A 14,087-nucleotide genomic window follows, 5' to 3' on the forward strand; every position below is an offset into this window, starting at 1 on the left:
TGTCAAAAGAGGATCCTAGGGAGTCAGTGAACACGTATAGACTCGCCGAGTCGCTCTAGTGCACTCGCCGAGTCCGGTCAAAGTTGACCATTGACCGTTGACCAGAGTTGACCAGTCTTGACTTGATGGGGGTAGTCAACCTTAGTTGAGAAAATGTTAATTAGAGGTATATTGTGTTATAGGAGGATTATAGCTCGGAGGATCGAGCGCGAGTGATTTCCGGGATTTGCGAGTTATCGAGATACGCGAGGTGAGTCTTCTCACTATACTTTACCTTGAGTAGGTAATCAGAGTTATGTGACAGAGTATTTGTATGCTATATGTATGTTATGTGTTGTACTGCATTATTTCTATGTGATTTATGCTGTGCATGTTTACAGAGTTGGAACCGGAAGGTTCCCAGAGTTAGAACCAGTGGGTTCACAGAGTAGGGTCTATGGACCCACAGAGTTATAGCCTCGAGTGGCTAATATGTGTTATGTGTGGTATTTTGGGGAACTCACTAAGCTTTGTGGTTACAGTATTAGTGTTGTTTGTTTTAGGTACTAGTGATGACCGTGGGAAGACGCCGGCTTGATTTGTACACACGCATGGGATTTTTATGATATGTGATCTTGGGATTTTATATGATATGGATTGGAGTTTTAAACTTGATGTTTTATGAAAATTAAATGAAAATGTTTTTATATTATGCGAAAAATTATTTTGAAATTCACGGTGTTACAATCATGTTAGAATTTGTTATAATGTAAATGTTGTATCCATTAGTTTTGGCTTAGCCTATGGCCTTAGGGTTTCTTATGTCTAAGGATCATATTTTTATATATATATTTTTGTATTGGATTTTTATAAAATACATAATCAATATAATCAATAAGTTATTTTCATCTTCAATCTCTTTTCGTTCATAAAATTCAAAAAAATGACAATTTTATTATCTTTAACTTCTTCAAAAGAAAAATAATTCAATCTCTTTTCGTTCATAAAATTTATAAAAATGACAATTTTATTATCTTCAACTTCTTCAAAAGAAAAACAATATCAAGATTTATAATAATATAGCACACACTCACGTCATTTCATGTGGGTCATCTAATCCACATAGAAATCATAAGAATCCTATCCTCAAACATCAGTTTTGCAAAATGAAACCCCAATTCATAATCTTACAAGGTCATCTCTATCAAAACCTCATTCTCCAAATGAGTCATATAAACTACTCGTGTATAGAGCATGAATGCTCGTTGTCCGGATATATCGATCTCATTTCTCAAAGTTATCATTAAGACTAGTTAACGGTCTTCGTTGGGCCTTTCAATGAATTTTAAAGGTCAATGTACCATGATTCACCATTCTATAGCATAAGTGTTATTGATAACTTGCAAGTTATTATCTAGATAACACAACATATATGATCTAACTACTGCATCATAATGTAAACATGCGAAAATTTAAAGAATCCACGATTATCTTATCACTTCTTATCTCCACTAAACATTTTTTTCAAACATGGTGGTTACACTTTAACAAAGCTCTAAGATAATAGAGTCATATTAACCCTTAATAGATGTTTTGTAGTGCGTCATTTTCAAGACTTATGTCATCGACTACTTTCTCTAGAGTCGCACAAACTTGTTCACTTTCACCATATATATATATATATATATATATATATATATATATATATATATATATATATATATATATATATATAGAGAGAGAGAGAGAGAGAGAGAGAGAAAGAGAGTTAGTTTAAAATGTTTCTACTATCTATTGTTTCCTTGTAGAATTGATTCTAGACCAATCATTTTAGTTATTTTAATAAAGTAATTAATACATATTAAATGCTGAAAGTTTAATTAATGCTCATTATATATTTAACATTTAATATACATTAATTACTTAATACATTTAATATACATTAATTACTTTCTTAAAATAACTAAAATGATTGGTCGATAATCAATCATATATGCACACAATACATAGTTAGAACACAATAACCTAACCATATATATATATATATATATATATATATATATATATATATATATATATATATATATACTAGTTTATAACCCGAGATAACCACGGTTACAAAATTAATTAAACTTTCATATTAAAAAATCAAAATTATTAATCAATTATTTTAAATAAATTATTACTTAATAGAAATTCTTTTAGTTATATAAAATTATAATCGTTGATTTAAATAAATACGTGAAGTTATATCATCTTATAATTTATATTAATTTTATATTATTGTTTAATCTAATGTTATTAATTTAATATAATTAAAGCGAGAAATTTTAAAATTTGAAATTTAAAATGAATAATCAATTATTAATTTAATAAAATTAGAGTGAAAATTTTAAAATTTGAAATTTGAAATTGATAATTAATAAGTTGACAAGTGGAATGATATGTGATATATAACATTAATGAGGGGTTCTAATTGTATGACACTTGAGATTAAACATATTCTTTTATTATAATAGGGATATATATATATATATATATATATATATATATATATATATATATATTTTTCTGTCAACTTTGCCCCTCATTTTTCAGCCATTTTGACACTTTTGATCATTGTAATCAAAATTTTTACATTTTTTACGAATTTTAATATTTAAAGTTTGGCCACAAAACTTTAAGGAATTGACAGTTTTGGTCCCTTTTCTAAAAACTTGTTAATTCCAACCCCTTTAACTCTTTAGCCATTTTGACACTTTTGATACTTGCACTCAAAACTTTTATATTTTTTCATAAAAAACACAAAAAAAATAGCCCAGGGCAAAACCCGGGTTTTTCCGCTAAAAGAGTCTACAACGAGTTAGGAATAGTGAAACTCACGTTTTTTTACTGTTTTCGTCCTTGCAGTTTTTGTGTCTGTCATTTTCTTCTTTTGATATATTTTTTCTATTATTGGTCCTCATATTTAACTTTTTTGTTTGTTTCCTGCCCTCTATCTATCCGTCCCCGACTGTTTATACGTATGAAAATAATCCAAAGTTAACTAAAAAAAGTCAACAACGACGCCTATTAATCTATAAACAAAAACAACACTCAAATCAGACGCACACGGACCATGCGGAGCATGGACAACATATATAGTTTTAACAAAAGACGCCACGTTATCCAAAAAAAGTTTTTACAGGTTTTGTATTATTTTTGCCAAAATAGTGTTGTTTTGGAAAACTATGAGGTAAACATCATCTAATCATAGGTATGAAAGTGGGTCCAAACCCGGACCATATGGACCCGGACCCGGAAAACCCGGAACCGGTTAACGGGATTTTGTATAACCGGAAACCGGACGGGTATATAGGAACCGGTTCCGGGTACGGTACCGAGTAAAGTAGGTCTAGAACCGGAAAACCCGAAAATATCAAAGTGGGTAGGTTGGAACCGGATAAAGTGGGTTTATAACCGAGAAACCCGGAAAAACTGAAATTTTTTGGAAATTACTTACTACTTAGTGGCTTGAATTTTGAAAATTTTCATATTGATATCCTGACTTTGGGGGACTGTAACTCATTGAACAAGAAACCAAAATTAACATAATTATAGTCTAAAATCATGTACAAACTCTAAGAGACACTCTAGAAAAAAAAAAACCTCATGTGCAATCCGACTTTAAACAAATGAGATATGCATGTGTTAACATTTTCACAGAATACAATTTACAAAAACAAATAGATGAAAAGTTGAAAATTTTCAATTTTAATATCCCGACTTCGGAGGACTATAAATCATAGAATATTAAACCAAAAATGACAAAATTATAGTCTAAACTCATGTACAAATTGTAAAGTACAAGTTGGAAAAAACCACATGTCAATCCGTCTTCAAACGAATTAGATATGCATGTCTTAAAATTTTCACCGAATACAAAAAAACTAAAAAGCTAAAAACTTCCAGCTTTGATATCTCAACTTTGAGGGAGTGTAAGTCAATGAATATGAAACTAAAAATGGAAAATTTATAGTCTAAAATCATGTACAAACTCTAAACCACATGTCAATCCGACTTCAAACGAATTAGATATGCATGTTTTAAAACTTTCAACGAATACAAAAAACTAAAAAACTAAAAACTTCCGGCTTTGATATCTCGACTTTGGGGGAGTGTAAGTCAATGAATATAAAACTAAAAACGACAAATTTATAGTATAAAATCCTGTACAAACTCTAAACTACATATTGGAAAAAACCGTATGTCAATCGGAGTTGAAACGAATGAGATATGCATCTTTTAAACGTTTCACAAAAACTGGTTCCGACCCTAAAGTGGTTCCGGTTCCAAACACCGGTTCCGGTTTTTAGACCCGGTTTACCCGGACCCGATGGACCCAAACCCGGATTACCCGGAACCCAGATAAAGCCAATTTTTAAACCCGGAACCGGAACCGGTTCTAACGGTTTCGGTTCCGGTCCGGTTTTCTGGTTCTAAATATCATCCCTATCTAATCATAAATTTTCACTATGTATACGACTGTTAGGTGCATTTTGCGCACCTTTTTGCACACCTTTTAGTCCATTTTTATGCATTTATTTAGCATAGTTATACTTCATTCTTCTTGCGTTTTAGTCTCTAGAACAACCTTATTTTCACACTTTCATGTCTTTTTTCAGGTAAACCGGAGGTTGGAACGCGCTTTGGGATGTGCCAGGAAGCATTGATGAAGATTTCGGGTTGATCGGATGAAGAACAGAAAAGTTGAAAAAAATGAAGTTTGGATTCGGAGTCGGAGGAGTACACAGGTCGTGTTGGATTTGCTCTGCAAAATGGGCACGGGTCGTGTTTGACCATAAAGAAGAGTTTGACCTTGCTGAACACGACCTGTGTAAGTTTAGCCTATTTTGACACGGGCCGTGTTAGCCCACCTGAGTAATATTGAGCATTGTACTTTGGAATTAGAATCGAGGGTGGAATGTCATTTTTCACTTAACACGACCCGTGTTGAATTACTCTATTTTGACACGGGGCGTGTTCGGCCCGAACACCAACTTTCGGTAGTTTTTCCTATTTTTCATATCACGGTAATTGGGTCATTTTTAGACAGACACCTCATATTAGAGCACTATTGGTGAGGGGATTTCGAAGGCTTTTGCAAGGATTTGATCATTTATCATTTGGAAATATTATTTCTCTTATTTGTAAGTTGTAATTGCGTACTATGTCCATCTTTCCGACTTGTAATCTTGTTCTAGCCATGTGTGGCTAGAACCCTAGTTTCTCAAACTTTATGTTTTGACTTCTTGAGTTGTGATTTCAATCATATGATTTGATGTTTGCTTTTAATTTCTATCTAGTGAATTTGATTTTGCTTTAATCAAATGTTTGATTCTAATTGTGATTCTTGGCCATTTGAATTAGGGTTAGGTCATTCAAGTTATCTATTTTGCAAAATTCGTAACTGAAACAACCCAAAAATACGACCCAAAAATTTCAATTTTTATTATAACAAAACCATGAAACTGAGTATCACATATTAAAACCATACGTTGCGTGTTTCAAAAAAAAACCATAATAAAATATTATGAGAGAAACTGTAACACAACTGTATCCAAACATATCAAGAAACTGAATCAACTCCCAGGACAAAAACTGAAGTTGTGGTGTGTGCGATGCCATCATCCCGAGCTCTTCCCTTTGCTTGCGGAAGTACCTGAAACCAAAACTGAAACTGTAAGCACGAAGCTTAGTGAGCTCCCCTAAACTACCACATACCATACAATACATAAAAAGCACATACTGGGCCTTGCCCACTGACTGGGACCCCGTCCCCTGCATCGGACCGAAGTCCGGACTAACTATCTGGGACCCCGTCCCATGCATCGAACCGAAGTCCGAAAACTAACTGGGACCCCGTCCCCTACATCGGACCGAAGTCCGAAACTGACTGGGACCCCGTCCCCTACATCGGACCGAAGTCCGAAACTGACTGGGACCCCGTCCCCTGCATCGGACCGAAGTCCGGACTAACTGAACACGGCATAGCATAACATATCATCTAGCATAAGCACATAAATCCTGTCTGAGCCACGGAAGCGTCAAACATACTAACTACTGCATTGGACCGAAGTCCAGAGACTACTGCTAACTGAACGGGCCGGCATTGTGGCCTTAGACCCGTTCCTACTGGAAGGAAACTCACCTCGTGAACTGGCTGCTGAGTGTATGGCTCTGGAAGCTAACAGCTGCTGCTCCGGTATCTCCCCGGCTACAAATCCATAAACACACTCAATCAAATGCTAATCACTGCCTTGGGTAAAATGACTCTTTTAACCCTGGTCAAAGTCAACTCTCCCGGTCAAAGTCAACCTACAGTTGACCGGACTCGCCGAGTTGGGCCGCCAACTCGCCGAGTTCCCAGTCTCACTTCTCAACCCTACTCGTGGCTACTCGTCGAGCATGGCATCGACTCGACGAGTACCCTCTTGATTCAAAAGCTCAGGCAATCTGCATCCGACTCGTCGAGTCATATGAACAACTCGACGAGTTGTTCTTTGATCTAAGAAGATTGTCTTGGACTCGCCGAATTGTATGAACAACTCGCCGAGTCCCTCCATTACTGAGTCTAACCTCCGACTCACTGAGTCCATCCTACTGCTCACTAGCCTCCACTCGGAATCACTCAAAGGGTAAAGATCGGGGACTCGCGACCTGACTCGCCGAGTCCGAAGAACGACTCGCCGAGTCATATGCATGCAGATACTAAAAACTCGATTCTGCTCGAAACCACCGCATACAATTTATAGATCTGAGTTCCTAAGGCTGATTTACCACGTAAAGTTTCCAACTTTACGTGTACATACGCATGAAAAGGGATATAAAGGCTAAAAAGGTACTTATAAGAGTAGATCTAGGGCTATCATGCAAAATGGCCCTATAAAGGTGATAGATCTACGATTTTGGAACTGAAACATGGCTAGATCCGAAGGCTAATCAATCTAATGTGATCTCTCTACTAAGAACAAGCTAAGAAATGGCTAAAAGAGGCTAAATATGCTTGTGAAAGATAAATAAATCATAGAAACAGAAGGAAATCAGCTGATACCTCAATAAACTCTGAAATGGGTGCAAGACCTTGGATCTTCTTCTTCTCCTTTGGATCTAGCCTCCTTCTTCTCTTCAAAACTTCAAGATTCACACAAGAAATACTCAATTACTCAAGGAAACGATTAGGGTTTGCTAAATGATGCTCTGAGGGTGAAGGGGACGAGTTTGGGGCTCATAAGGTGGTTTAAATAGGGTGCAAACCCGGGGATTTAGGGTTTCTACCTGGCAGGCAGACTCGCCGAGTCCCGAATATGGACTCGCCGAGTCGCCGACTAACACGTGCTCGAAAACTCGACCCTACTCGACGAGTCGGGCCATAGACTCGCCGAGTCCCTCTCGAAAACTTCTAAATAAATGCCACGAAAGCAACATACCAGAAATTGGGCGTTACAGTAACTGTTTTGTGAATTGGACTAAGTAACAAGCACTAAACTGATTTCCATTGAATGAATTTAGTGTAAATCTTATGCACACATTCTTACACTCCCGAGCTTGTGAGGAGTATTAGGTGATGTTGGGAACATTTACATAAAGCTTAATGTAATCTTTTAATCTAATTCTAAGAGTTTGTTTAGATTAGGTTAGTAAGGTTAGGGTTAATCAAAGAGCTTATTTTAGTTAATTAATGTGGTGAATGGGAAGTGTTAGAGCTTGTTAACACTTTCAAGTACCAACTTAGATATAATTAAGCAAGTACCTAGTCATCTTTGAATCGCATTGTTAAGTTGTCATACATAGAGTTGGAGTCCTTAAAATTTCTGAATTTAATTCACTTATTTAGGCGATTACTTGTGTCTTTAGTTATTTGTTTTAATCATTGCATTCAAAACCCCCCACTTTACTGTTGGTAACCAAAGTACCATGCACAAAGAGGTATAGACTGATTGTCTCGTGCCTCTGTGGATCGACCCTACTTTCCTTGTACTACCTTTTAGTGCAATATAGTAGTGTTCTTTTGGAGTATATTGTACCCCTTTATTTGTTGGGTTTGACATGCCTAACAACGACTCATAGTGTGACTACCTCTGGAGACCGATATAAATTTGAATCAAACCCCCAAGTCTTCGGCTAACTAAAACTAGAATCCTTAGGGTTAGGCGTGCAAATGAGCCAAGCTACTCAGGATCGGAACGCTAAATGTTTGACTCAAAACCGATTTTAAACAAGCTCGAGACGAGCTCGAGCTTACTATTAAGCTCGTTCACATAATGTATCTCTTACTACTAAACAAAATCAAATTCTCGGTTTTTTATCACATGGGAGTTCAACATTATTTTAACCAAATCAATAGCTCATTGACCTACTTGCACCTTACCTAACCACTAAATAGAATACTCATTTTTTGTTATTATCCTCTCTAATGAACTTTTTTTAACACCTAAGTATATCGCTTGGTCCTAAAACAACTTGTTTCTCCTTATTCATCACAAGTTAAGTTTGGGTGTTGAAATTACAAATTAATTCGCTTATTATCATACCACCTTGTAACATCCCATATTTTCTCATCGATAATTGGCATAAATAATTGACAATATTTGCAATCATGTCGTGTTTTACAGAAACAATGTCCCTAAATAAGGAAAATTTTATGACTCCATTGAACATACCACCTAAGACATCCTTAAGGTTATTAGTCGCCTCAGAACTTGGCATTAAAGTTGCAAATTATTGGATTGGGCGCTTTATAAGGTGCCTAAGAGGTCAAGCTACTTAAGACATACTCCCACATCTTATTGTAATTTTCCTTTAGCGTGTTCTATCAACAACACAAGATGGCTTCTTCGACGATGGGGAGTCTGAAGTGGTGCCTGAGGTGGCATCTCTACAAATTCAAGTTGGTTGTTAGTTCATGTCTTCATAATGTTAGATTTCGATTGAGATTTTTTTCAGTTTTCTATTTCGACGCCTTACACAACCCCTCCAACAGCCTCCAAGACAACATGTAATATCCCGACTTTTATTTGTCCGTTTGTCGAGCCATTTTTGTCAGTTTCTTCTATAGCTTATTACTTACACATTTTATTCCTCATTTCATTAAAACAATATCATTGTTGGGTGTAGAAATGACAATTTTAAACTAAATACAACATGTGTTAGTTACATCAAAATGGTCATATCAGTAACTTATTAGGGCGGAGGAAGTTCATCCCTACCACCCATATTAACCCACTTGTCTTATCAGGTTTTCCTTTTCCTCTCACTTCCACCCTCCCATCGTACAACACATGGAAACCCAACTTTTCTTATCCCTCCAAACCATTCGGTTTTTAATTTTAAAATAAATACAAACAAATTAAAATCATACAAATTTAATTAATAAAAATATTAAAAACATACAAAACTATTTGGGCATAAGTTTTAATGTATGAATTACAATGATTCTTGTAAAAAATAAAATATTTTTTATGGGATGCTGGTAAGGATGAACATGACGAGGTCTTATTTCATTACTTTTTTTTATTGAAATTCAAACATATCTATCCCAATAGGCCAGCGAGGAGAGGGTCCGACAATCATACCAGTTCGGATAACATAGCGTCCACGGAGATGGTGGGTCAGTTGGGAGAAAGGGTTGGGGGGCAATGAAGTAGGTAAAGTGGTTGGATTTTGCTTGGAAAAAAAACATTCCCATAAAGTTGATATGTTAGGGTGGTGCATTATTCTTCGTTAACCTATGAAAGATATATTGTATGAGTGAGACGTTGATGTAGATTTGGTTATGTGACACCTTCTTGATGGGAATATAAAGTCTTCATATCATTTGTTTGTGATTTTTCTCATAGCATTCTCGATTTAGAACAAACGTGGTCGTTGGTGGAACATTTATACCCTCTTAATTTTTTTGGAGAATGACTGGTTATGTTGAGCAGATAAAAAAAGATGTGCAACAAATCACAAAGGGTTTTGATGTCGTTATTCAAACGATTATGTGGACAATTTGGACGTATCATAATGCTATGTTGTTTGCTACAACCAAGCATTGAAAAACGCATTATTTGAAATATAATTTCTCAATTGTAGTTTTAGTTTTCTTAGTAGATATCATAAAACCTACCGGTATGCATACAACGAACGGGTCTATGGTACACATGGCAACGAACAATGGTCATGCACACCAGCCCGACCGTTCGTGGTGGAGCAATTTTGATAAAGTCATAAAAAAATTAAACAGAAAAGTCTTGATTATTTAACATTTTGCCAAAATTAACGAAACTATTTTTTTCTCTTTTAACAAAAAATAAAAGATATGTGATTTTTCCAAAATAACAGAACATATCTATTAAGAAAAATATTTTGGACTTTATCAAAAACAAAAAAAATATTTTGGATTTTATCAAAAACTTGACTTTTCTATACAGAACACATTCATAGAAGCAAAACCTTCTTCGTATTTAAATATCACTCCTTGGACACGAGCAATTACAATGAGCATTGACGACTTTGAGCACATCGAGTCTATAATGCATCTTTTAACCCAAACATGGCTTACATTCCAACCGATAAGTCATGTCTCTTCACCCCTGGATTAAAATCTGTATATAGATAACGACACGAGGACACAACTCATGAGATCCAACTCTATTAAGAACACCTACCCTCTCTTAGCTTCCAATTTTCATCAATTTCGCACTCCTATTTATGTTTGTTTTTTTCTAAAAAGTTATAACATCGTCTTAGCCACTTGTAGAGGTGGCAATGGGTCGATCTGGGTTGATATTTCCAATCCAACCCAACCTTTTAAATAAATGAGTTGTCACCGTGTTGACCAAACTTATTAAATAAATGGGTTAAACTTCGGTTAACCTATTTAAAATCAATTAAATCAATTATATAATTAAATATTATACCACTTAAATTATAAAATGTAAATAAAACTTCATAATTGTGACAAAAGAACAATCATAATTCATAAATACAAATAAATTGTTCAAATAACATTAAAAATGTTTAGATTCACCGTGATTTTGGAGAGTAACCAGTATTATCGGTGCTAAAAAATGATAGAAATTCGGATTGAATTTTATTAAACATAGATAATAATAATGCAACATTATAATTTACAAATTAATACTTTGATTAATACATGATAATATTCAAATAATATTAAATTAAATATATATTAAAGTTAAATGAGTTGACAGATTGAAAACGGGTTTATAACTTTTACCCAACCCAACCTATTTAATTAAATGGGTTAGACGGATTGACCCATTTAAATTAAATAAGTTGAAAATCTCAACTCAACCTCACTAATTTTGGGCTGGGTTCGGGTTGACTGGTTGGATCGATTTTTGACAGCACCGGCCACCGGCCACTTTGGTGCAACTATTTAAATTTTTTGTTGGAGAAATATAATAGAGTTTTTCGCAAAGTTTGAGAAAAAAGAATAAAAAATACTTTCTTTTATAGCCTATTCTCTTTGAAATTAATAAATCACAAAAGCCATCATTGAGAAAACAGAATAAAAAGTCTTTCTCGAGAATGTCATTCTACATCAATGCACCAAACACATTGAAATGAATATCCATTTTGTTCGTGAAAAAGTAGCTTGTTGTGAAGTTCATGTGGTGCATACTCGAAACAATCTCAACATTCCTCCACCTTCCGCTACGAACTAAGGAGACTATTAGTCATGGATAATTTTATGTATTTTACTTAACTAGTAAATTTAGATACATATTTACTTACAATAGATAAATAAGGATACTCTTGTATAGGGACATGACAATCAACTGAAAACCCGAATCTGAACCGTGTACTGATTGGAATCGCATAGGGTAATCGGTTTGGTTTTTGGTACCTTGAAATTTTCATTTTCTATTTTGGTTTTTTCGGTTTTGGGTCCGGCATCCCTACTCTCATATGTTGACATGTTGGGAATGAAATAATCATGGTGGTTTCTGTTTAAAACTCGCCCCTATATACATGCATTATATACATAATATAATGCCATATAAAAATTTCTAACATAACAAATTAGTATAGCCATATTAAAACTTTTAAACATCCAATATAATTTCATCAATGGATCTTCAAGACAGTAAATTTTTTGAACAACAAGAAAATATACATAAGTACAAGAATCTAACTTGGTATTAAACTATTAATTTGACTAATAAGTTCCACATTCTAGCATACAACTTCCTTCCTATCGGGTATACGAACAAGCATTCTTTCATTTCATCACTTATTTCGCATTCTAAAAGGAATTTAAATTTATGTAACCATAAAATTCAATCAAAATTTCGCAATATATAATAGATTAAAATCACCAAACCATCAAGAACACTAGTCGTACCAGTAAAAAGAAGCTTCAAACTCTTACTGGCTTCTGAAGAACAGCAGATAAGTAAACCTCTGAATTCCCTGAACCATTAATCTTCTCTCCCACAACCCATTTCAGTTTCTTATACCCGAATCTTTCAATCAATCGGGTCAAATTCTTTCTCTTTTCATCATTAGAACAAAGGAAATTATCCAACCAAAACAACCCACCACCCCTAATGATCCGATCAATGTCAAACATCAAGAACTCGAGCTTTTCAGATCGTCCACCAATGTCTAAACCATTTCCGACATGAATCAAGTCAAAAACGTTTTCGTAAAATGGGAATCTGTGGTCTAAACTTAGATAGAGAGGAAAAATCCCTCTTGCAGCTATGAATTCGTTGAAAGGAGCATCGATGTTGAGAGTTGCAGTGACGACTGTGACGTTTTTCTCCGCCATTCTAGCGGCAAAAGTACCAGATCCACCGCCGATATCAAATCCGATTCTAATTCCACCGCTTCCTAAAGCTAAAACATCGTCAATCAAGAAATCGTTTTTACCTCTTGATTTTACAAATCTTTGATTCTCATTTCCATTAGCGAGATCAAAACATCCAGCGCAATCGCGATTTAGTTTCTTACTGTTTAAACAGATGAGATTCTTGCAACCTAAGCCACTCCAACTGTAAATCTTTTCGCTAACATTTCGCCAAAGTGAAAGGGGAAAAGGGTGAAGACCAACCTTGGGGATTGTTTTCGCGAAGCATCTTCTTCGAGGTAAAGGCTCGCATCCTTTCAAAATAAGCTTCTGTGAAAGACTCCAATCATCAGGGCAAGCTCCATTCGGTTTGTAATTCATGTATTGCGACAAAAAATCCATGGATTTGTAACACGAATGTCCCACAGATGCCACCATTTCTGTGATCCCAGTTCTTGAATCTTTACCTAATGGAAGCTGATTCCTTTGTAGAAACAATTTCAACTCGTTTGGCATATTGGGAGTTGAAAGATCAATGCTTTCGTATCCAAGAAGCTGTTTTTCCATCTGGGCAAGTTTCTTTTGAGAAGAATCGATCTCTCTGAGGATTAAAGAGACTTGTTCGGAGATTAAAGAGATGTTCTTGTGGGTATGATGGTGACTAAGGAAGTGAATCTGGTGATGGGGTTTTGGGGAGTATGTGAAGGCGTATAAGGCAAACAGATTTGTGGTCAAGACTGAAAATAACATGAGAATATGTACAGCCGACGAACAGACGGTGGCGCTCTTGAATCTTGCTGTTCCATCGCCGATTTTGAGGGACACAGAGCCCATTTTTTGGTCGGAGTTTCAAGATTCGGGAAGAGGGGAAGAAGAAGAAGATGCGGAGTTTGTGTAGATTTGTGAGAGTGAGTGAGGGAGCAGGTGAGGAGAAAAAGGTAAAGAAGACATTTAGCTGAATTAATTAAGGACAAGTAGAGAGGAGAGATCTTGTGAAATGTCGGTTGAATTTTTAATACTAGATGTCTCACACTTCACTCTTCACTCGTTCTCTCTTGGATGCTTTTGTAAATACGGAATTTTTCTTTAGTAGCTAGTTTATAACTCATTTATAATCCGTAAGAATTACGGTTATAAAATTAATTAAATTTTCAAAATAAAAACTTATAATTATTAATCAATTATTTTAAATAAATTATTAATTAGGAGATATATCATATTTATAAAGTTATTATAAATTCAAATTGAATATATAATTAGAAAATGT

At 35.0% G+C, this 14,087-nt stretch overlaps 1 protein-coding gene across 1 annotated transcript; it reads right to left on the bottom strand.

Moving 5' to 3' along the window:
* Window positions 1–12,065: 12,065 nt before the first annotated feature.
* LOC145068866 (S-adenosyl-L-methionine-dependent methyltransferases superfamily protein) lies at window positions 12,066–13,858 on the bottom strand. Its single transcript, XM_079015837.1, has one exon. It carries the CDS (start codon window positions 13,652–13,654, stop codon window positions 12,389–12,391), a length of 1,266 nt encoding a protein of 421 aa, XP_078871963.1. The 5' UTR covers window positions 13,655–13,858; the 3' UTR covers window positions 12,066–12,388.
* Between the last annotated feature and the right edge of the window lie 229 nt (window positions 13,859–14,087).

This window comes from Lactuca serriola, chromosome 8, assembly GCF_051521515.1.
Source record: "Lactuca serriola cultivar US96UC23 chromosome 8, Lser_US96UC23_V15, whole genome shotgun sequence".
Classification (NCBI taxonomy): Eukaryota; Viridiplantae; Streptophyta; class Magnoliopsida; order Asterales; family Asteraceae; genus Lactuca; species Lactuca serriola.

Bases quoted from the DNA above. Each gene is read 5' to 3' on its own strand.
- LOC145068866 (XM_079015837.1), bottom strand. From the start codon at position 13,654: ATGGGCTCTGTGTCCCTCAAAATCGGCGATGGAACAGCAAGATTCAAG.